The sequence below is a fragment of the Dromiciops gliroides genome, chromosome 2, assembly GCF_019393635.1.
Source record: "Dromiciops gliroides isolate mDroGli1 chromosome 2, mDroGli1.pri, whole genome shotgun sequence".
In the NCBI taxonomy this organism is placed as follows: domain Eukaryota; kingdom Metazoa; phylum Chordata; class Mammalia; order Microbiotheria; family Microbiotheriidae; genus Dromiciops; species Dromiciops gliroides.
The window spans coordinates 645,687,107-645,712,101 of record NC_057862.1 but is presented as its reverse complement, the minus strand read 5'-3'; the positions used below and the strand labels follow the sequence as shown (position 1 = coordinate 645,712,101).

At 47.6% G+C, this 24,995-nt stretch overlaps 1 protein-coding gene across 1 annotated transcript in view; it reads left to right on the top strand.

Moving 5' to 3' along the window:
- The window catches only part of KLHDC4 (kelch domain containing 4), an 85,643-nt gene extending 62,549 nt beyond the window's left edge, over positions 1–23,094 (top strand). The window contains 5 exon segments of the mRNA XM_043979956.1: positions 11,798–11,879; positions 14,978–15,186; positions 19,167–19,569; positions 21,740–21,859; positions 22,491–23,094. Of these exon segments, the coding sequence (XP_043835891.1) occupies positions 11,798–11,879; positions 14,978–15,186; positions 19,167–19,569; positions 21,740–21,859; positions 22,491–22,666 (990 nt within the window). The 3' untranslated portion in view covers positions 22,667–23,094.
- The last annotated feature ends 1,901 nt before the right edge of the window (positions 23,095–24,995 follow it).

Sequence of the window (24,995 nt, the reverse complement as noted above, 5' to 3'; positions counted from 1 at the left end):
TTCCCTTTGGGGATGGGGAAAGCTGAGTCAGGGATGGTGGTCCTGACTTCTGGAGTTACCTCCTGGACTGGGTCAGGAGACTAGAGATGCCCCCAGGGACCTGTTTGACATTTTATGTAATTATAATGTTGAACTGATGAGGATAAATATATAGAGAAATATACACTAATTCTGCAGGTGATGTAAGACGTTAGACAAGAGCTCAGGAAAGTGACTGCCAGCCTTATTTCTTTTGCTTACTTCGTGCTGGTGCAGCCCTTTGGGCAGATGCACCAGTTGCCCCTCTCTCCCTGCCGTATTGTGTCAAGCAGCTTAGGTGCAAGGCCCCAGGAGGGCTTCCCACGTGCAGAATGGGTCTGGGGGCGGTGCTGGTCCCAGGAGAGATGCCTCACTTCAACCAGAAGAGGCGGGGGGGGGGGGGATGAGATGGGTGAGGATGGAGCCTTCATCACCTTAATCACGAATCCGCTCTTCTTGGTGGATTGTGCTCATGGCTGCGTGTTTCTTTAGAACCTACAGGCAGCTTGAGATTGTCTTTCACCCATGTCCTGCATCTTCACTCCTTCCCATACCCATCTGCCCCATTCTGCCTGCGCAGCTGGGTGGTGCAATGAATGGACAGAGCTCAGCCCCTAGAATCAGGAAGAGCTGAGTTCAGATCCTCACATAACTGCTCTTAGCCTCCATCTACTCATGTGTGAATTGGGTCAATAGCACCTACTTCATATGGAGCCTGAAAAATCAGAGGAGTTCCTCTGCGGAAAGTGTTTTTGCAAAGCTTGAAGCACCTTGTAAATGCCACCTATTGTTGATAGCGACTTTCCTTCAGAGAGCGGAGAACAGGGAGAAGCACTAAGCAGATGAGGAGTCTGCAGCAGGGGAGCCGCTGAGGCTCTTTTGTCTCACTTTGGGCTCAGTGGAACGCAGGCCTCTTCTGGGCCGGGTTTTATCAGACTGAGTTTCCTCTAGAAGGAAGTCCCAGAAAGTGAAAACTCATCTCAGTTTCTAGATCCAGTTTGCCAATGGGTTTGCCAATCGCTAAAGCTAATAAACCCTTTCAGAATATTTTGGTAGAGAAAACCCCAATATTTTATATTTTAAATTTGATTGAAGCGATTGCCAATGTCCCATGTCCAGTGAACGTGTAATGCTTGGTTCAGAGGTGCCCTCTGACAAATCGGGCGAACACTGAGCTAAGGTGATACAGTCTTGCTCTTTTAATTGGAGCCGTCAGTGCTCAGTGCATCCGGGGATACTGGCCTCCTTGCTGCTCTTGTCCCAGGATGGTCCTGCCCCCGACTCTGCTGGTAGAGTGGCCGTCCCCCCCCGTGCCCAGAATGCTCTCCTCCCCCCCTCTCCCCCGCTTCTCCCCCCAGCTACGGGCTTTCCCTCAAAACTCAGCCCCATCCCCCTTGTGCAGAGGACCTTTCCTTTTTCCCTTGGCCAATAATGCCTTCTGCCTGCCAGTATACATTTCATTTGTACGCTGTGAGCCCCATGAGGCTGGGCAGTGTTTTTGCCTTCTTTTGACTCCTTAGTCCTTATAAACACAGTGGCCTCACCATCAGAAGCATTCATAAGGTTATGAACAGTTGAACTGACTGCTCATCCCCTCAGGGACCTTTCCCCTCCTAGCCCCGACTTTCACTCTTGGGGCTGTTTCCCTATGATGGAGAACAGAGAAGATAAACACTGATGTACACGGAGAACGCTGCCACAACTGTTCCACCCTCTGAAATGTAGCTTTGTTCCTGTTTCAAACACAGACCCACGCGGATGCCGCCAGACACCAAAACATCATTCAGTTGTGCTGTTGGTTCAGTGTTTGAGTCAAAAAAGCCGTAAAGAAAATTGGGCTCCCCAAAGCCTGCATGTGAGCTGACAGACGTGCGGCTGGTAGAGAACGCAGTGATTGATGGGGCTCGGAGGAGTCAGCAGCGTCTCTGAGCCGCAGAACCTACGCAGGACACTCGGCTTTGTTCCCTGATGCCACACGTCTGGTGTGAGGAGTCATCGAAACCCTGTCCACAGCCCATTCCCCTTACATGGCTTGATTTTGAATCAGAGCGTGTCCTTGGACTCTCAGCCACCCATGGAAAGGACTTGTGTATGTGATTGACTTAATTTTTCCGGATGCTAGGAAACAGGGTTTATGCTGCACCAGGCCCATGTCCTCAGCTTGTGTGCTTGTTTATCCATGCCCTCCCTTAGAGGGTCTCTCCAGTACCCTGAAGGCCTCCTTCTAGGCTTCTTAATATTCCCCATGAACAGCCCAAGAGTGCTCACTCAGGCTGCTCCTCCTCTGTCCCCTTCTCTGTACAGGACGCCAGCCTGCCTCCAGGCCTGTCCCTCATTATGCTCATCATCTTTGGTAATGTGCTACGGCCTCCCGACACGATACAAAGTCACCTGCCTTTGGGATTCTGGAGACTGGGGGTTTCGCAGTCGTGTAACAATACCAGGAAGAAGCAAGGATGCTTTACTCTTTGGGAACTCTTCTGGGTGTTTAGTATAAACTGTGAACTCTTCAGAGATTCTCATCTATTCCTTGAACTCACCTCCAAGGGGACTTGAATACTTCCCGGAGGAAATGAGGAGGGAAGCCCTTTCATTACACATTCTTGGGCGAAATGATAGTGCTTTGAGTTGAAGAGTTTCTGATAGGAAATGGGGTCACATCAAGTGGTCATGCCCCAGGGAGAGGATTTTGTTGGGGAGAGTAGGCACAGAGGGTGACTTGAAGAGAAAATAGGGGCTGGATTCCTCCCGTGCAAACCAGTTATTTCCATCCATTAAGGTGAAAATTAGTTGAGACTGTTAGATTGAATATCCCCCCACTACGTGGAAACAGGCATAGAGTAGAGATTGCACTTTTCTTTTCTTTTTTTTTTTTTTTTGAGGGGCAATTGGGGTTAAGTGACTTGCCCAGGGTCACACAGCTAGTAAGTGTTAAGTGTCTGAGGCCGGATTTGAACTCAGGTACTCCTGAATCCAGGGCCGGTGCTCTATCCACTGCGCCACCTAGCTGCCCCGAGATTGCACTTTTCTAACAAAGAATGGGAACTGGCTGACTTCTGTGGTTATTTCAGCTGAGACCCTTGTAGAAATGAACAGAAGAACATGAAAAATAATTTGTGTTGTGAGTGCTTCCCACTTGGCAATATAATCCTCAGTGGCCTATTTTGTGCCTCCCTGACACATTCTTGTGACATGTATAGTCTGGTTGGATGAATGAGGTTACTTGGTCAGTTTTCTGATCTTAGAGCAAGTTTTTCTTTGGTCCTCTCTCCCCCATCTTTTTAAAAGATGGAGCCGCAGCAGCTGCATCCTTAGCTGTGGAAAGTAACGAGGGCTTAGTATTGCTAGGCAACCCGAGCACTACGCCTGACTAGACCGCGAAATGAAGCCGGGGACATGTCAGGAGACTAATCGCCTTGCACCTCGCCAGGAGAAGTCATTTAAGACCACAGCCAGGCAGCCCAGACGGAGTGGGGAGCCAGGTTTGGAATCCAGAGCAGCAGCGCCCTGTGCCCTAGAGGCCCCGGCCTCCTGTCACTCACATGACGACAGCCTGTTTGCAGTGCAGTGGTGAGATCTTCAGGGGGACACCCAGTGCACACACATGCACGCGCCTTGGGCACACACACACACATTTGTGTCTTGTTTCACATCAGGGCTGGCAGTCCCCCAGGTGGTCAGTCCAAAGCATCCTCCTTTCCGTGGAGAAACAATTAAGTGGCTTAGCAGAGATCACAAAGGTGTTAGGGAGCGGTGTCAGCATTTGAATCCAGCTCCAGGTCTTTTGTTCTGTGGAATAGAAATGCTGTAGCATGCTGTACTCACTGTCTTAGGAAAGCTCAGCCTGAACAGAGTCTAAAAATGAAGTAGCTAGGGGCAGCTAGGTGGTGCACCTGCCCTGGATTCAGGAGGACCTGAGTTCAAATCCCTCATAAGACACTTGACACTTACTAGCTGTGTGACCCTGGGCAAGTCACTTAACCCCCATTGCCCTGCAAAAAAATAAATAAAAATTAAGTAGCTACTCTTGGAGATACATAGAGAGAACTTTGCTCAATTCCAGTAAACAGTAACATTTCTGGAGGAAGGCCAATAGCCTGACAGGTTAGGAGAAGTAGCCATGTGGACACTGATGTGAGGGAGAGGTGCTTTTGAGTTGTGTAAAGTAGTTTCTCCTTAAATTCCTCAAAAGACAACCCCAGGCCCTGGGTCTAGATTGGAATTGTCCTTTTTTATCAGTCAGTAAAGCAGAGCGCGACCAGGGCCTCTTGTGTGTCTCCGTGGGCCATGTGTTCTTGGGATGAATGATAACGGAGCCATTTCTCCAAACCCCACATGACATGAGAGCTGACAGCACCCAGCTATGCACTTTGTGCTCAGTGTGGTTTTCCCCGCCCCACCTCGTTGAGTTCTCTGCAGCAAACAGCTGCGCTGCCGGCAGATCTGTCTCTCTGTCCTCTGCCCCCTCCTCTCCCACCCCCAACCTGCTTCATATCTGTACCCACACATGCAGCTTCCACTCACAGTTCCGATCAAAAGCAACTGGAGCGGTTTTACCCCCTCAAATTGTAGAACAAACAATTAGTGTACAGTATTTTCCTGGGAATTGCTTTAATTTTTTATGTAGATTAACTTAATTTAATGGGCGCTTAGAAAGCAGAATCCAGGAGGGCAACATTTCTTCGTTTTTTTCTGGCTTCATTTCCCATCCAGGCAGAGAATTGCCACCATAGAGATGGAGGTGCCTCAGGATTCTTGGAGTGGGTAGGCCCCACCATGCCAGGAAAGCTTCTAGGAGGGGCCTAATGACAGACACTCTGGGAAGAGTACTGGGGGTGGGGGGGTTCTTCTGGGTATGCTTCATCTCTTCCTCTCTTAGAACGAGTCCCCGCACCGGGTGCCCCGGGGACCCAATCACCAAAGTTGTCATCTTTAGCCACCACAGACCCAGCACCGTCCAGGATCCCAGGCCTCACACCCCGAAGCGGATCACGTGCTCCAGAGATTGGCCACTGTTCAGCTGTTCCCCATCCTCCATCAGCTTGGGCTGAGGCTCCAGAGATGGCACCAAGCCAGTCCTGAGGACCCGGCCACCATGTTTTCATTGACACGTCTGCCTGGCCAAAGCTTGGTGCTTGCTCTGGTCCCAGCTCTCCAGTGTTGGACAGTGCACCCGCACGCTCTTCGCTGCAGTGCCAGGCTCAGTCGGGATAGAACTCTGTAACTGGGGGCCTTGGTTTCCTCCATCCTTCTCTCTGCTATGGCCAGCAGATTCTCATCTCTTGATGCTCTGAGACATAGGTGTCTCTGAGGTTTGGCGAGTTGGGGATATTTTTCCTTTGCTACTTCTCCCTCCCTCTTCCACCATATCCAACCCTGTCAAATCTCTTTCCTCCCTGATCCTGCCATTGGGCTCTTTGGCACTGGCACCTCAGTTGCTAAGAGATTCTATGTCATTAATCTCTTCATCTCACACTCCTCCCATCCAGCCCTTGGGGGAAACCTGCCCTTTCTCCAGGTTCAGTTACTCCTTTCTTGCTCCCCAGCACACTTGGACCAAGAGGAGGAGTTGGCCTACTCTGCCCACCTCTTCTGGACCTTTCCTTATCTCCACCGCTGCAATAGCCACTGAGAAGAGGAGGGTTTTCCAGGACGCAGAGAAGCTTCTTTTTCTCAGGCATCTTCTTGATTTCCCATCAGTCACCCCCTTTTTCTTGGACACGATCTCTCTCCTGGATTCCCTGACACTGTTTTTTGTTGACAGTAATTGCTTCTATTTGACCTTTCCTTTTCCACTTGTGCTAGTCATCATCTGTCTTCTCTTCTAAGTATCCCTTGGAGTGCTGCCCTGGGTCTTCTTGAGGATCTTAGCCCCATGGGTTTAGTTATCTTTATGCATAGAGTTCCCAAATGTATATATCTAGCTTTAATCTTTCTCCTGCACCCCAGTATTGTAATGGCAATCACCCTCCTGGGCACAGCCCACCTCAGTGCACCCTTGGCATCGCCAGCTCAACATCTTCCTTTCAACCTGACTCTTCTGCAGACCTTACCATCCTACCTGTCATTCAACGCTCATAACTTGACTTCGTACCAAACTCTTTCCTTTTCCTCAGCCTTCATAGGCCTTCAGTTGCCCGTTCTCATGGATGGTACTGCACAACACCCTTCCATCCGATAATGTCTCATCTGCATTTCCGTGGCTACACACCCATCATTTCATGCCTCGACTATTGCAATAACCTCCTAATCTGCCTCTCCCTTTTTCTGGTTGTGCAGATGTTTGGTGCATCCTCCAGATATCTGTCGGATAAGAGGTACTGGGCTGACCCTGTCATTGTTCTCTGACCTTCAGTGAGTCGAAACTATTATTATCGAGGTGAAAAAATGATTAGACAAATGCAAATGAAAATAATTCTCAGGTTCCATGTTATATCCATCAGCTAGGTGGCACAGTAAATAGAGTATTGGACCTGGAGTCAGAAGACCTGAGTTCAGATCCAGCTTCAGGGACTCTGGGCAAGTCATTTTGCCCTAGTTTCCCCATCTGTAAAAGGGAGGTAATAACTGCACCCACTTCCTGGAGTTCTTGTGAGGCTAAAATGAGAGGATATTTGTAAAGTGCTTTGGAAACCTTTAAGCACCAAGTGCTAGCTACTGTATTACTGTTGTATGAACTTATGCTGCGTGAAATGAGCAGACCCAGGAAACAATGTGCACAACAGCATCGTTTTCATTATTTTCTTTTCAGTTGATGATAATCTATTCTTTCTCCTCACCCTCTCCCCTCCCCAGCTGAAAACACACACACACAGATACATTTGTATAGTCAGGCAAAGCCCCACAACAAACCCTGCCACATTTCCACATTGGCCTGCACCGTCTCCTTGCGGGTCAGGAGCTCCCTGGCCTCCTCCCGGGGCGAGTGTGTGATGTCCCACGTTGGGCCTCTGGCTCAGGAAATCCTTGGGTTTTCTGAGTTCTGAAGTTTAGAAAAAGAACAGCCGCATTGTAAGGACAGACAGCTTGAAAGCAAGACCCACCTTCAGTCCAGGTAGAGGACCAGTGGTGGAGCGTGCACCCACCTTCTGCCTGAGGGGATGGGTTCAAGCTCCCAGTGACTGGCTGTGATTCGCTTTGCTGAACTGCTCCTCTTTATTACATGGCTTTGGTTTTCCTCCTGTCAGGGGTTGGGAAGGAGAACAACAAACATTTGTTATTTGTGAGGGGGGGAGGGGGGAGTAATTTGTTAAAAAGCCCTTCAGTAGAGGGGCTGCTAGGTGGCCAGTGGATAAAATCACTGGCACTGGATTAAGGTAGAACCTGAGTTCAAATCCGTCCTCTTCTAGCTGTGTGACCCGGGGCAAGTCACTTAACCCCTCATTGCCCCACCCCCCCCCAAAAAAAAAGCCTTCAGTAGAAATAAATTACAAACTGCTTTGCCATTTATGTAAGACTTCCACGATGTGGCTCCAGCCTCCCCTTCTGGCCTGCTCTCACATGGTTTCTGTGGGTGGTCCTCCATGTTCTAGCCCCACCCGTCCTGTTTCCTGCGCCAGGAACCTCCATAATCCATGGCCTGGAAAGGGAGAGTGCCCTTCTTCATCCCCACCTCCCAGGGTCCCCGTCCTTCAAGGCTTTTTAGCCCAGTGCCCATCGTTCTTGGGAGCCAGAAAGTTGCTGTGTGGAAAAGTCAGCTGCACGTTCTGTCCGTGCAGTTTTATTTCACCGAACCAAGATCTGATGCAGTCTGGGAGAAATAAATTTGAGTGACATTCAAGGCTGTACTATAGCACAGATCATCTAAATGGTAGATAATTAAAAAGACAACAGCAACAATAGAAATCAGCTTGACCTTTGAAATGTGGTGGGGTTTTTTTTAATATCCGACCATAGATGGGCCAATTTAGGCATTTCTAATACTTCTATAATGCTGTGATGACAATTCTGGAGGAATCGGAAGGCTACTTGGTTTTTTTATCTTCCCAGGTATTCCTCAACCCTTCTGATGCCACTGTGGTCTTTCGGGCTAACCAAATTTTATTTCTGTCTAGTTAATAACTTCCCAGGAAAAGTGGGTTGTAATTTAATGTTCAAGTTTAAAAGGAGGGTCCTTTAAAAAAATTTTTTTAAGTATTTTTATTGGTATCTTTACTTTTTAACATTGCCCAGATTTCTCCCTGTGTCCCTCCTCGTTACTTCCCAGGTAACTATCTCGTGTTACAGAGAATTTTGATTTAAAAACTGAAAAAACTAAAAAGTAAAGGTTGGGGGAAATTAGCAAAATGAATCAAAACCTCACAAATTTCACACTATATACAGTGTTGTACACTCATGGATACTTCTTCCCTTCCCCTGAGTGCCCCTGCGGTCCCTCCTACACACATGCACATACACACCCCCCTACAAAGGAGTAGGGGGAAGTGTCTATCCATATTCCTTCTGCGGGACCAAGCTTGTTCTTTTAATTTTGCAGCATTGTCACTGACTTCACTTTGCATCAGGTCATGTAAGAATTTCAGTGCTTTTCCATATTCATCATATTTGTCATTTCTTATAGCACAATACTATCCCATTACTTTCACGTATCACAATGTCAGCCCTTCCCCATTCACTGGGCATCTACTTGGTTTCAAGTTCTTTGCCATCACAAAAAGTCCTGCCTTAAATCTTTTGATATAGATGGTGAATGTCTTCTTATTGGTGGTCTCCTTGGGGTATGAGCCTAGAAATGGAATCTCTGGGTCCAAGAGTATGGACATTTTAGTGACTTTATTTGCATAATTCCAAATTGCTTTTCAAAATGGTTGTACTGCAAAAATATTTATAGCAGTTCTTTTTGTTGTGGCTAAGAATTGGAAATCACAGGAATGCCCATCATTTGGGGCTAAACAAGCTGTGGTATATGATGGTGATAGAATATTCTTGTGAAATGACAAGCAGGATGACTTCAGAAAGGCCTGGAAAGACTTGTATGAACTGATGTATAGTGAAGTGAGCAGAGCCAAGAGAACACTGTGCACAGAGATAGCAATATTGTTTGATGAAGAACTGTGAATGACTCGACTATTCTCAAAAATACAATGATCCAAAAAATAAATTTAAAAAAATTTTTTAATTAAAAAAAAAATACAATGATCCAAGACAATCCCAAAGGACTAATGATGAAGCATACTATCCACCTCCAAAGAAGAACTGATTTTGATGGAACACAGACTGAAGCCTGCGATTTTCACGCTTTCATTTTTCTTTTATTCAAGTTTTCTTTTACAAAATGACTAATATGATAATGTTTTACATAATTATACATGTATAACCCATATCTGATTGCTTACCTCCTCAGGGAGGGGAAGGGAAGGGAGGGAAGGAGGGATAAAAATTGGAACCCAAAACTATAAATAAAAATGTTTATTACTTTAAAAAAAATAGGGGGCAGCTAAGTGGTGCAGTGGATAATGCACTGGCCCTGAATTCAGAAAGACCTGAGTTCAAATCCAGCCTCAGACACTTGACACTAGCTGTGTGACGCTGGGCAAGTCACCTAACCCTCATTGCCCCACCAAAAAAAAAAAAAGGTTGTATTGATTGAAAGGTCCATCAGCAATGCCCTTATTATAATGAAGCCTCCAACACTGACTGTTCCTCTCTTTTGTCATCCTTGCTCATTTAACATATGTCAAGTGCCATATCAATGCTAGAGATTATCATCGTTATAGAAAAGGAATCGAAATTCTAACAACCATACTGCTGGTGTGCTGTTAAATTCCCTCTAATGTTGGGTGTTTATAACCTGTCTGATTTTGGTACAAATGAAAATGAGGAATCCCTAAAACATACTGGTGGTTAGCATTTAAGTGCCTACTACTTGCTGGGCACAGTTGCTTGCCTGAGCATTTTACCAATGTTATCTCGTTTTGATCTTCTCAACAACCATTGAGAGGTAGTGCTGGTTGTTATCCTCTTTACAGATGGGGAAACTGAGGCAGACGGCAGTTAAGTGACTTGCCTAGGGTCACACGGCTAGTAAGTGTCTGAGGCTGGATTAAACTCAGGTCTTCCTGACTCCCAGGACCAGTGATGTACCGCATAGCTATCTCTGTTGTCCTCATCACTACTACTACTGTAGTGATGATTTGTGATGTTTGCAAGATGTAAAGTAAAAGACTGTCTGTGCTAGGGTGAGTAATGGTGCCAAACCTGGGTCAGACGGTAACATTAGGTTGGATGGAGACAGAAGGACCCAGGACACATCTGGGCTTAGTTATACCTAAAAGTTCTAGGGAAACCCAGTCATTGGAAAAGGGGGGTTATTTCTAAAACAGTTAATGGCATTTTGGCAGCCAGTTGTCGGATGAAGTTATTCATTTCGATACGCATTGCCCACTAGGCTGATCTCTCCATTTATACTGAATGTTCTTAACCTTTTATCGTGTTGTGGCTGTGTGGAGCAAAGGAGTAACCGAGTCTACTGAAATGTAGTTATCAGTAATGTTTGAGGAAAAAGTTCACGGACCCCAAGGTTAAGAATCCTATCGTTAATAAATGGTGGCCATTACAGATAAGCAGGAACTGGACCTGAAGAAAAGGGATGGAGGGTAAAGCCCACCAATAGATGGCCAAAGGGTGGTTGTGTCAGGATCCTCTGCAATGATTTTTCTGGGTTACTTTGCTTTGTTATTTGCAATTTGGGATTTTGGTTTTTGGGCTCTGTCATGGACTTTATTTTCAATATTTATTTCCTATTTGTTGCTGGCTTTGCTTTTGCTTTCTTTGGTTCTCATATATCTGAGTGCATATCCTGTCAATGGGAGTTAAACGGTTCTTTTAAAAAGAGAAAAAAAATCACCCGTGGTGGTATTGAATGGTGCCACCTTCTAATAGAGCAAGTCGGGGTGAAAGCCATTGTGAGGAGCTCCAGGGGAGAAGGAGGGCGGAGGAAGATATTTTCAGCTTGAACATATGGTAATCGGAGCTGTCGGGTTTTTTCCTCTTCCCTTTTTTCCCTCTCCATTCTTAATTAGAGAATGAGTTGTCAGTCATATACATTATTTTGAGATAATGAGTTCAATGTGTCAAGGGTACAGAAGTGATGATCACTTACTAAAATAAATCCTTTTTCCTCTACTCATCTGGCTTGGAAGGAAGAGAACAGGAAGCTGGGCTCCCCCTTAGGAGGAGCTCTGGAGCAGGCCTCCCACAAGTGAGACCGGAACGTGTACGCGCAGCTCCTTCCTGGCCTGGGGTTTATAACGTGCCCAAGGAAGAACCTGACTGCTTGGGTTGGGTCAATAGAGCAGCAAGGTCCAGAGCGGAAGGACTAATTTACGGATTGAAGATGTGGATTCAAATCCTGACCTAAAAGAACTTGCTACAAGGTCACTAATTTTTCTGGGACTTAGTTTCCCCTTTCTGCAAACTGCACTAAGGTCCCTTCCTGCTCTAAATCCTCTCCTCAAGCAGGACCCACAGAGAAATTTCAGAAGGGGGCATAAACTTGGATGGGGGGGGGATTACATTTTAATTTTTACTAAGCTCTAACATAAACTTTGCATTTCCTTAATTATGAATTAAAAATAAGCACATGATTTAGAAAAGGGGTTCATTGTCTTTCACCCAACTGTATGAGAAGTCAAGGCACCAAAAAAAGTTTTAAAAACTCCTGCTCAAAAAAATAAAAATGGCCCAAAATAACCCTCCTCTTAGGAGGATGTACTGAATGGAATATTTGGGCGGAGATGTCAGTGCAATGGCTTGGCCCTCGCATCTTCCTTTTGCAGAGGAGTGAAGAAGGACGTTTGACAGGGGGAGACTCTGCACTCGGGACATGTTCCTGCTGAAATGTGAGGAAGGCAAGGAAGAAGGTACCGTACCTGGTGGCCCAGCCCTGGTTCTAGGCCTTTGTTCAAAGCCCAGTCTTCTTCCCCCTGCAGTGGACCAAGCTGCCTGCTGCTGCTGCTGCGGCTGCTGCTGAGGGGTTATCAGAGATTGCAGAGGGAAGGGGAATCCTCAGGATGAAGGGGCCTCCCCTTTTAGCAATGAGCCTCAGAAATCCCTGTCCAGGACAGGATAGGCCCTCACACACTGAGCGTTCTACACCCGGTGTCCAGTTCCAGCACCATCATGAACTGACTGGCTGTGTGATCTTAGTCCAGTCACTGAACTCTCTGGGCCTCACTCCATTAAGGGTTTAGATCTGATATCCCCAAGGTCTCAGCTCTATGTTCTGCATCCCCTGAAACAGCCCTGATCATAAAACTGTTTGAACGCTAAACCACCCACAACATAGAGCCACGGTTTAAATTTTCCTTCCTTCTCCAAGATCGGGTTCAAGGCCTCTTAGGATGTTTCCCCACATGTAAGTGATGTGGGAAAGCCGTGCCGACCAGGGCCTCCTGCCCAGGAAAGCCATCTGTGCCCCCTCGGAGCCGTGTGCCTGCCCCCTCTGCCCGTTGCACTATTATCAATGGAAAGATGTTTGAGGGACGAGCTTTAAGCTTAACTGTCGTTTGGACTCGTCGTCTGGCCTTTGAGTTGATTCATTCAGACCAGCATTTGTTGGACACTGCCAAGTGCTGAGATCCAAGGCCAGCTAGATAGTGGCTTCCTTTCTCCAGGAGCAATGGGACGTCGTCCATACCCCCTGCCTGGGGGATCTGGGCATGCTTCCTGCGGGGGGAGAGGGTGGGAGGGCGGGTGCCCGTGCTGGGCAGGTGGCAGAGATGGTGCCGTTCAGGGGATAGCCGTATTCCAGTTTGACTACAAAAGAGGCTTGTAGAGGAGAAACTCGGAAAGATAGGCGGGCGTCTGCTTGCATTGATGTAATTTGGTGCTGGGCCTGCTTCTCCCCTTATGCCATTGGCAGGGCTGGCTCCTTTTTGTGCCCCCCTTCACACAGAGGCACGCACCCGCACACACACACAGCCACAGCCATCCCGGTGCTGCTGCAGTGGAGTTTTTTCTCCCTCCTTTTACAATTGTCCACTCCAAAGTGGTGCCTCAGAAGCAGTAGGCGTCGGAGAGAACATCATCAGGACCTGTGAGTAATGGGCCTAGTGCTCCGAAGGATTTGCTCACTAGTGAAGCCCTGGCAGAGGGAATTGCTTTCTGCTCGTTGGCTTCTTCAACATTACGTACAGTCAGTGTTCAGGTGAGCAGGAGTTTGTCTTCCCTCTTCCTTCAGGTGTTTGGTGCACTGCAGCCGGGATGGTTTCACTTCGTTCTCAAAAAAGGATATTTGGTTCGGCTTACAGCTGAGCATCAGACTTGTGTGTGCAACTTTCAGAATTCTAAGAACAACAGATGAAACCTTGAGGGGGCTGTCTGATGAGATACCACTACTACCAGTAGCCATCAAACTCTAGCATTCACAGAGCACTTTAAGATTTTCAGGGTTTTTGGGGGGGCGGCTACTAAATGGTGCCGTGGACAAAGCACTGGGCCCTGGATTCAGGAGGACCTGAGTTCAAATGTGACCTCAGAAGCTTTACACTTACTGGCTGTTTGACCCTGGGCAAGTCACTTAACCCTCATTGCCCTGCAAAGAAATAGATCCACAGCTTCGACACCAGAGGGGTGTCAAACAGTCGCCTCTTGGTTGATTGACAGCTACTGAGGCAAAAAGTCTGTGAATCAAATCTCATTCTCCTGCCCTTAGAGCTTCAGTTGCAGAAGGCTCTCTGACTGCGAACATAATCTCTCCTGAAATTCCCTTAAATAGGGAATCCTTGGGTGCCCTTAGATCCTGGATTTTGACGGAAGCTTCACTGAGGTAGGATGTGAGGCACGCGTGGGCTCGGCCTTTGTGTCCCAGCCCTGTCGTTTCTTCAGTACTTTGTCCATGGGTAAATCAGGGCTCCAACTTGCTGAGCCTCGGTTTTCTCATCTCTAAGATGGCCGTGATAACCCCCTGCCCCTCCCCAGAAGGAAGACAAGAACTTTGTAAAACTTGCATTGCCACAGTTGGATGGGAGCCATGGGTGTGAGCAGGCTGAGTGGGGCTCTCCTGTCCGGAGGCCCCTCCGTGACTCGGTTGTGGTCGGTCCTGGTTAACGTGGAGACCGTTGTGCTTTCATGCCGTGCCCCACCCTGCACTCAGTCAACTCCAGTGGCTCGGATCGCCTCCAGATAGGATACAAAATGCTCTGCTGTGGCATTCAAGGCTCTACATCACCTCCCCACTACTGTCTTTCCAGTTGGCTTATGCCTTTTCCCCAAACACTTTCCCCACAGCGTTGTTGTGAGGATTAATGATATAATGCCTATATAACACTTTGCACATCTTAAAGATATACACACAGGTGGACATAACGTGTGTGTGTGTGTGTACACCACCCGTATATGTGTTAGCCTACACAATTGGTACCCCTGACTGTGCCTCCTATCTGTCAGCCTCTGGGGCGTCCGTACGTTGCCTTTTTTTTTACGTAGGCCTCAGTCATATCGTATTATCTTTCCGTGTGTATCTTGTGTTTGTCTGTTTAGGTTCCCACTTCTCCTCCCCGTTAGAACGTCTGCTCTTCGAGGGCAGGGACGGGTTTTACTTTGTCTTTCTATCCCCAGTGTCTGGCACATAGTGAGCATTTCATCAATTTTTGTTGACTCCTTGTCTTACACTAAAAATTAATGAAAAATACACTGGGGCAGTGGTCACCATCTTCGATCCCATATAGAGGCCCAAGGACCTTGTGAGCTTCTCCAGAGTTTTGTCAGTATTTCATGGTTCATAGTCTGGGGGTTGCATTGGGGGAACTTGTAAATCAGTAAAGGAACGTGCTGACCTTGGCCCCATTTTCTTAGCCAGCCTCCCCGTGGAGAGCAAAAAGGAATGAGCTCTCCGTGTTTTCTCTTCTCCTAATATGAAATTTTTCTGGCTGTGGGGGGGAGCAGCCGAGGTGACTGATGTTTTAAGTACCATCTCTATCTTCCCATAATGCCTGTGCTCTCTGCTCTTCCCTTACAGAAAAGTGGATGTGGACTCGTGTCAACCCCTCGGGAGTTAAGCCCACTCCCAGGTCTGGTTTCTCTGTGGCCGTGGCTCCCAGTGGGCGGACGCTGCTTTTTGGGGGCGTTTGTGATGAAGAAGAGGAGGAGAGCCTCGAGGGTGACTTCTTCAATGACCTACATTTCTATGACCTCACCAAGAACCGCTGGTTTGCAGGACAGCTGAAGGTACCACCCTCCCCCCCCCCCCAATATAATGACAACACTGTCCCTTTGTCCAGTTACAAATTAGAGCCACTAAGAGGACAGTTCTCATGCACATTTCCTCCTCTCGCGTCTTGACGAGGGTCCCTTCTCTTCTCTGCCTCCTGGCCTGTTCGGGAGGCGGCCTCCCACTTTACAAGAGCCCTGTGGAGTAGGTACCTTTACTGTCCCCATTTTACAGATGAAGAAACTGAGGCAGACCATTTAACTCTTTCCCAGGCTTGTCCAGCTAGTAACTATCTGAGACAAGATTTTAATTCAGGCCTGCCTCACTCCCGGGTTCAGCCCTCTATCTGCTGAACCATGCAGTTCTGATTGCTAGACTTTGTTAACAGAAGACGTGTGGTTTCCCTTAGCCAGGCCCCCGCCCTTGTGCTTCAGACTCCCCTGAACTGAGGAGAATGGAACCTCCCCCCGGCCCCTCATCCTGGACTCATTTGTTTAAAAGGATTTGTTAATAGAGATACACATACTCTTTTTTTAAAAAGATATGCTTTTATTGATATTTTCTGTTTCTTATACCATCCTAGTTGTCCCCAGTGGCCTTCCCCTTCCCTCTCCCCAAGACCTGCCCTACATAACAAAGAGTATTTTTAAGAGAGGGAAAAAAAAAGTCCACACAGCTGCTTGATGAAGTCCAGAGCCCTGTGCAGGGTGTGACCCCTGTGGGCCTTCCACTGCGTGCCTGCTTGATCCATGTGAAATTGTTCTTTCCATTTACATCATTATAGTCGCCATGTCTTGTTTTCTTGGTTCTGCCAACTTCCTGCTGTATCAGTTCATGTAACTCGTTCTAGGCTTCTCTGTATTCATTACATCCATCATTTCTTTTTGTTTCCTCAGCGAATACTCTTTTATTTAAAGTTTTGATTTCCAAATTTTATTCCTCCTTCCCTCCTTCCCCTCACCCCCTCCAAGGAGGTAAGCAATCAGATATAGGTTATACATGTGCAATTATGTAAAACTTGCCACAGTAGTAATTTTGTATAAGAAAACTTGAATAAAAGAAAAGAAAATGAAAGAAAGTGAAAAAATAGCCTGCTTCGGCCTTGTGTTCACAGTCAGTATCAGTTCTTTTGTGGGAGGTGGAGAGTATGCTTCATCATTAGTCCTTTGAGATGTCTTAGATCATTGGATTGCTGAGAATAGTAAGTCTTCACAGTTCATCAACAACATCGCTGTCTCTGTGCACAATGTTCTCCTGGTTCTGATCAGTTCATATAAATCTTTCCAGGCCTTTCTGAAATCATCTTGCTTGTCTTTTCTTATAGCATAATCATATTCCATCACCATCATATACCACAGCTTGTTTATCCATTCCCCAATGCATGGGCATTCCTTTGATTTCCAGTTCTTAGCCACCACAAAAAGAGCTGCTATAAATATTTTTGTACAAATAGGTCTTTTTCTCTTTTGGGGGATGTCTTTGGGACATAGCAGTGGTGTTGCTGGATCAAAGGGTATGCACAATTTGATAGCCCTTTGGGTATATTTCTAAGTTGCTCTCCAGAAAGGTTGGATCTTTTCACAACTCCACCAAAAGTGATTTAACATCCCATTTTTCCAACATCCCCTACAACATCTAATTTTTGTTACAATCGCCACTCTGATAGGTGTGAGGTGTTACCTCAGAGTTGTTTTAATTTACATTTCTCTGATCAATAATGATCTAGAGCATTTTTTCATATGACCATAGATAGCTTTGATTTCTTTGTCTAAAAACTGTTCAGATCCTTTGACAGCCATCATTTCTTACAGCACAGGAATATTCCATTTCATTCCTATACCAAGTTTGCTTAACTGTTCCCAAGTGGATGGAAATCTACTTTGTTTCCAGTTCTTTGTTATCACAAAACGTGCTGCTATAAATATTTTGGAGTTGGTTGATAGGAATGTTCTTCCTGTCATTGGCCCCTTGGAGTATAAGCCCAGTGATACTCTCTGGTTCAAAGGGCATAGACATTTTAGTGACTTTATTTGCATAATTCCAAATTGCTTTCCAAAATGGTTGTGCCATTTCACAGCTCCACCAACAATGTATGAGTGTGCCTATCTTTCAAAAAAAACCCTTACGTTGCCTGTTACCATTTTTTGTCACCTTTTCCAATTTGTAGGGTGTGAGGGGAAGCCTCCAGGTTGTTTTCATTTGCATTTCTCTTGTTATTAGTGACTTGGGGCATCTTTTCATGTGGTTGTGAATACTTTGCAGTACATTTATTCTTTTAAAATCTTTGTTAACAGGCAGAATTTATACCTGAGTTATTGTTAACTTAGACCAGGAAAAGGAAGATAGCAGCTTCAGGCTCTAATTTTAGGACAGAGATCTAGGCACTGTTGACATTTTAATAGCAATCAGAGGTCGTTTGCCCACAAATCTTTCCCCTCAGTGAGCTGCCATAGCTCCAGTCATTGCTTTGGAAACTTCCTGTAGAATGCAGGTGTGTGGCTAGGGAGGTAGGATGCGTTATTGACCAATCACTGATCCCGAATGCCTCAGATTAGTTTGTCACATTCACAGCTTCTGTGAACTAAGATCAGAGAGAACAGGAGGTGATCCAGGTTAAGTTTCAGGGCAGGGGGTAGGGCCCGGAAGATCCGGAATGTGGCTTTGTGCCTGCTGGAGTCGGGGTGGGCCCCCAGGTGGGCAGCATTGGGCTGAAGCAAGGACAAAAGAAAATCTTCCTGGTAAGGAGGGGAATTTGAAAAGCGAGACGATGCTCGATTCTCCCACTAAAAGCTGTCTCCAGGCAAATGCTTCACAGCATCTTGTGCTTTGGAGTGCTTTGGTTGTGCTTTTGTGTTTTTCCTCTCCTTTTCATTAAAGAACTTCTTAGAAAGCTCTCACCAGGCTGAAGTAGTGACCTCAGTTTCCCCTTTCTCCCTCTTCCAGGTGTTCTCGCTCCCTTTCTTTTTGTGTATTTCTGCATTTGGGGGTCTGTACCCCAAGTGAGCCATAACCAGTAGAATGGGTTCTTGGGCTGGACTCTTTTAAATGAGCCTTTTTCCAATTTAGCTGAAAGGAAGATTTCTAGAAGATATTTATTGTTGCGTAGTCACAGAGGTCCAGATGAGAGGCTGGCATCCGTCTCTGAAGACACCTGTCTTCCTGTAGTCGGCCATAGGAACACTTCACATGTAGAGAGTTCCTTCAAAGTCCTCTCCTATCCCTTCTTAGGAGATTCTGGAAACCATCACAGTACCAGGGAAGGCAGATCCATTTCATCCAAGGGATGAGGAAACAGGCTCAGAGAGTTGAATGACTTGGCCAAAGTCACACCGATGACACTGGGAGGAAATGAAATGACCCAGATTCAATCTACATTTGATACAAAGTTAGAGGAAGCAGAAAATTTATCATATAAAGTTGCCAGGGCAACCCTCGTCATCACGTGGGAGGAATAATTTTTAGCAGCTTTCTTTCCCTAGGAAAACAACCCAAAAGTAATTTTTCATTTGGAAAGCCTTTGGAAGGGAGGGGTTTGACTCCTGTGGTGGACGCTTGGTCACCAGTCCGTGGGTCTCTTTGACAGCCGGTGATGAGCTCGCAGTGGGGACGAGCCTGCAGGAATGTGGTGGGGGCGTTATCGTGGGCTCTCCCATCAAGCCGAGCTGGCCCTTGGGGCGACTCTGCTTCTGAATTGGTGGCGTTCCTTTTCCAGCCTCCGAAGGTACACCTTCACTGACTGGATCTCGATTCTGTGGTGAAGAGGCTCTGTTTCTCCAGCCTCCAATTCCCCCTCCTGGAAGCTGGAGCTGAATAAACAGGGTCCTCTTGTCCACTGCTGTCCATGGATCCCCAGAGTGCAGGCGTTGGGGCTCTCCTGCCACAGATTTCACTGAGGTTTTCAGCCAGTCTGAAACTGTCCCGAGGCCTGAAGTGACTGTGACCTTCAGGGACAGTGATGACTGACTAGTCGTGTGCTTTGCTCTCATCTTATCGATAGGGCCCCAGAGCAGAGAAGAAGAAGCGCAGGCGAGGCAAAAAACCAGAGCCCGAGAGTGTGGAGAACCCAGAGGAAGCGGAGACCAAGGCCCAGGAGCCGCAGGAGGAGGTCAAGGAGGTGGTGGCCGAGGACGGGACGGTGATGACCATCAAACAAGTGATCCCTGTCCCAGGGGCGTCGGCAGCATCCGAGTCTGAGGAGGACGAGGCTTCCGACGAGGCCAGCGGCCCTTTGGTGGAGCCCTGTCCTCGCTCTAATGCCATGCTGGCCGTCAAGCAGGGGATGCTCTACGTGTATGGGGGCATGTTTGAGGCTGGGGACCGCCAGGTCACCCTCAGCGATTTCTACTGCATCGATCTGCACAAGCTGGAAGAATGGAAGGTCCTGGTAGAGATGGATCCCAGTAAGCTTGGGTTGGGGTTAAGAGGAGAGACAGAGAGTCCTGAAAGCCTTGGGAGTGCTCTCATCCAAACCCTCATAGCTCGCTCTTCTTACTCATTCCCCAGCATCACCCACTTGGCTGCTTTCATCATGATTCCATTTTCCTTCATCCATCAATAGTCTGGGCTTGAGGGACAGACAGGCTGATAGAGCAAAATAGATAGATTTAAAATTCCATTCCCATGGCTTGTGTCTTCAGACAGCCGTGATTCTGTCACAGGACTGTCATTAACCACACATCAGCCTTGTCGACTTAGCCACATATCTGTGGCCTTTCGGGGCACTGCCGACAGGTGAGTCACTGCACAGCAGATGTGCGCTGGGGCCTTGCTCCTCAGGTTGTCAGACAGACACTCGCTGTATTTATGCACAAGAACTAAACTTGGTGTAGAGTAGTCTCCTCTAACAATCTTGTTGTACTTCTGACTTGACATTCTCCCACCTCATTTATTGTCACTCCTGAGATGTTTCCTCTCATCCCTCATTCACCAGTGTTCACATTTCCATTTTACCTTTTTCTAGACGAAAAAAAAATATTGAGGATGCAGGTAGCTCGCTGCTCCTGTTTGAGGTACAGGACTAAAGAAAAAAGAGAAACCCACAGGGTTGATGCTAGGCAGGGCATCTCTTGCTTGAGAAAGAGCTGACAGGCAGCAGAATGGGAGATGGCCCCCCCCCCCCCCTTGCTCAGCAGGAGCAACAAGCAGGGTGGGTGCACATGGTTTTAATAGAAATTTTCAAAAGTCATTGCAGTTGAACATAGCAGATGAGAAGGCAGACCCAGGAGAGCGGCAAGTCCTCAAAGCTTGGAGCCAGCAGATCCCATCTCTGCACACTAGAGAGGGGGATTAGAGCGCACAAGTGGGAGGGTTGGCAGAGAGAAGAAAAAACGGTATCTCTGCTATGTTGGGAGGGAAAGAAAGGCAAGAGAGGCCGGCAGCTCCTCTTGTCAGCTGCTGTAAGCAGTGAACTCTGCTCACAGTGCTCACCTTGGACCACTCACTCTCCCTGCCTGAGAGTCCCACTTTGAGCTCTAGGGACCGTTATTTGTCTTAGGTTAGTAAAGAGCAGACACTATCCGCCTCGAAGCGGCGAGCACGCCTCAGCAGCAACACCCCCAGAAGAAAGTAGGCCACGATATCCCGTCCCCCTCCTGTGGATGGATGGGAAGACTGGACAGGTGGCGAAAGCACTCATTGCTAACACGAGGGAAACCATGAACTTGGGAGGCATCTCCATCTGTGGATAGAGACAGACATGGAAATGGTCATTGTGCGGCTGTGTATTTTTATAAAAAAAAAAAGATCTAAGCTGCTTTCATTTGGACCAGCCAGGTCAGCTTTTTCAGACTTCATTTCCCTGGAGTTGTGCTATTAAAAGATTCTGAGTGCTATAGTCTATATAAATTAGTGGAAGATCATTAAAGGAGTGGCAGGGGGGTGGGGAATCTTTGAAACAAAATTAAACCCAGTTTCCAGCCCCAAGGAACATGAACGTCATTATTCCCCAGAGGGACAAGCCCCCTCCTTTTTGCCTGGCAAATTGTGGGAAGGGTCTAAGTATTGAATCTGCATGGGATGATTTCCCACTCTCTCTTCTTTGCCACTTTCTGAACGATCACCACACTGCCTTTTCTCCCTGCACATGGACCAAGTCCTCAGAGCTGCTTCTTTAAAAGTATTGACATTTTTCTTCTTCCTTGAAGCAGAGCGCTTCTTTCCCCCCCTTTCTCCCTCATTGCTCCCTTCCCAGTAGCTCAAAGCAGCGTTCCTCACTGGCGAGTCAGATGAAGCAGGGGCGGGGTTGGAGTTCTAGAGAGAGAAGCCTCAGTTGTCAAACTCAGCATCTTCTTTTCCCATCCGGGCTGTGAATTGGCTGTTTGATACCTGTTCATTTCTGGGCTTTTCCCGTGCTTGCCTGTCCTCTTCACTCATTTCATCAGCCCCTGAACTGTCTGCTTTCAGGGTCTGGGAGGGGGAGGGAGTGGCCAAGGATGGGAGGGTTATGTTCCGAGCCATTGGTTTCCTTAATAATGGAATGTTGAGAGAGCATGTATGGCTGGTCTCCCTTTGATATATCTGGGCCTTAGTTTTACTGATGGATTGGTTGATTGATTGATTTTGCTACTGAAGAAACTCAGGAATGGTTGGAGGAAAGTGACTCGGAAGATGGAGATGAAGCAGAAGGAGCAGAAGGGGGAGAGGAGGAAGAGGCAGAAGAGGAAACAGAGGAGGAGAGTGAAGAGGATGAAGGTAACACAGCTGTGTTCATTCATCTTTGAGCCCTTGGGATTGAGGTGGGGGAGGGTTTGATGGGCCTTCCCGAAGGAGGGACACGTGAAGGTTTGCCGATGGAGACACTGCAGAGGGACGTGTGGAGGCTGCTCTTCCTCATTCTGGGCCTGGTGCTCTGGGCTCTGTGGCACCACCTGGCTGCCCCTAAGTTTTTCCTAGATGGATTCTAAGTTTGCCTCTCCCACTTCCACCCCTCATGCCAAACAGCATGTCTTGTCCCTCTTCACACCACAGGCCTTCAGTTAGCTGGAGCCAGTGGTCATATTCCCCCTCTCTGTAGGTTACAAATACCAGCTTGGCTCCACTGATCCTCAGACTGGAGGAGCACGAGGCCGCCTGCATTCTGGTGGGTTTCTTGCAGTAGCCAGATGAGCAGAATCCCTCCTGAAGCAGCGTTTCTGCAGGTGTGATCTGGCCAGAGCAGAGCAGCTCAGCAGAGACCATCCCCCTGTAGTCCTAGACACCCCTCTCCCTTCCTGCGCCCTGTGCACCCGTGATTTGTTTCGTGCTCGGGATTTTGGCCAAAGTGGCTGCCACCCGCTCTTCATCAACTGAACCCTTTCTTCTTCCTCCCCCTTTTTATTGTCAGAAGGTGATCAGCACCCGGCAGTTGAGCCTAATGAAAAATACACTGACTATCTACCTCGCACTGAAGAGTATTGGGTGAAGGTCGCCCGGAACAACATGGGGCCCGATGCGAAGGAGAAGAAGGTGATGAGAGTAGCCCACGCCATGGCCAAGACTTTCTATGATGATTCTGTTTAAGGACACAGCCGGTGTTTGCTTCTCAGAACGGGCAAGATACAGTTGGAGTCATTAACGTGATTGGCCATGTTGCTTCTTTGTGAGCTGGGCTCACGGCTAATCGTGGGAAGACCAGCCCTTCTGGGTCACTCAGCTGCATTTCCCCAGGAGCGGGTGGGGTCAGGGCGGTGTGTGGAGCCGGAGTAGGAGCAGACACCTCTGCTGGCCTGAGAGCCAGACCTCATCCATAAAGCATTGGGAAGCACTCCTCAGGAGGAGCTCCCCCCATAGAGACAAGAAGCATGTCCTGGAGGACATGGTTACTCTCCATGGAGAGCCAGAGGTTTCAGCACATTTCACCTGTGAACCCTCAAGGAGCAGACCCAGGGTGGGCCAGACTCTTTGCATTGTTTACAAAATAAAGCCTTTTGTTTGGTTTGCTCTGGGCATTCTCTGTCAGCCCTGCTCGCTGCCTTATTCACCACTGCTCGGGAGGGTCTCGTGCTTTGCTGGTCATCATAGTTTCCAAGCTTCATTTTCACTTTTCATTCCAGCCACTTCTCGTTCCCAGTTGTTCCCGTAGGGGCCCTATCCCATCCATTGTCCCTTTTTCCTGATAATGAGAGTGTATAATCCCCCGAAGGGAAAGGACAGGCCGCATGGCACAGGTTGTTGCTTTTGTCCAGTTTTTGGCAAGGCGCCTTGCTAACAGTGGGTGCCTCATAAATGCTGACTGGCTGACTGACTTTCACAGGCGTAGGACATGGTGCTGTGTGGCACCATCAGGGCGCCATTTTTATCTACGTAATTGATGTGAGAGCATTAGGAATGGAAGCAGAGCTTGTGTTTTGGTTATTCTTTGGAGCGTCCCATGTAAGAATTCAGTCTTTAACAGTAAGTCTGATTTGTTAGCCAGCAGCAATCCTGCTTGTTGCAGAGGGAAAAGAAAATGGGCATACTCTCGCAGGAGTCCAGTACTGCTTAGCACTGTGGCGGTCTTCTGCACAATGTTTTTTAAGGCATAGTTTGAAGAGGATTTAACATGCAGGCCCCCTGTGCAGTGTCAAACCCACATCCTAAGATCGTAGTAGGTAAGGACTGGACACAGGCAGGCTACAAGGCTACGGCTGACCTGTTCTCTAGCAGGGCCCACGGAGTAAGACAAGATGGCCACGGCCACGCACTTGAAGCAGGATGGTATGTTGTCTGTTGGAATTCAGGGTCTCCTAGAACCACGTGTTAGTCACACCCTCATGGATCCCCCAACACAGTTCAGCGACAGGATTTCTCTCAAGAGCCCCCACAAGTGGCTCTTCCCGTTGTCTTGCTTAGAGAGTGTTGGGGACACTCTTATCTCAAAGCAAAGATTTGAAAGAGCCCTCTCTGCCCCAGTGGTCATTTTAGACATTGTCATGTGCTCAGAAACAGAGACCATGTCTTTTTTTCTTTACTTTTTGAAACAGGGAGAGGGAAGAAGAAGGGGTAGAAATTGGATTCTTTTGGAGAGAGAATTCGTGTTGAATTTGGGCCGTCGCAGTTCCACCTGTGGAAGAAGGGATATGGGGTGTTCTTTTTTTGTTTTTTTGGGGGGGCAGGGCAATGGGGATTAAGTGACTTGCCCAGGGTCACACAGCTAGTAAGTGTCTGAGGCTGGGTTTGAACTCAGGTCCTCCTGAATCCAAGGCTGGTGCCTTATCTACTGCGCCACCTAGCTGCCCCTAGGGTTGTTCTTACAGACCATAGTAGGTGGTTCTAAGAGAAGCGGGTGAAAATTATAGCAGCAGATTTTGGCTCCATCTAGGGAGCTGTCCAAAAATGGAAAAAAAAAAAAAACCCCCGCAACCACCCAGGTTCATGAGGTAGTGAGTTCTCCATCCCTGGAGGTCTTCTAGTGAAGGGTGTCATAGAGCGTGGTGGCATCCCTATCAGCTCCCCATCTACACAGCCTCTGAGGTAGTTTCCATTTGATGATTCTGTGAGTTCCACAGCAAAACTTGTGCTACATGTTGTCGACTTTCAGGCTGTCCCCACCTACCCTAATGGGAAATGTCGGTATCAAGGCATTTCTCTTTGTACAACTTATTATGAGGAAAGAGAAGACCACTTCTATGATGCCTCTTCTTAGATGAAGAAGCACTGTCTTTGGGACCTTGGACTAATCTCTTCCTCTCTCAGCCTCAGTCTACTCATCTGTAAAATGAATGGGCAAATTGGATCTCTAAGGTCCTTCCCAGCTCCAAAAACCTATAACTAGGCCTCTTCTCCAGGTGTGAACATTTAGTAATAGGTAACAATTTAGCATTTGTAAAGTGCCTAATACGTATGAACTTAGTTGAGCCTCATCACTACC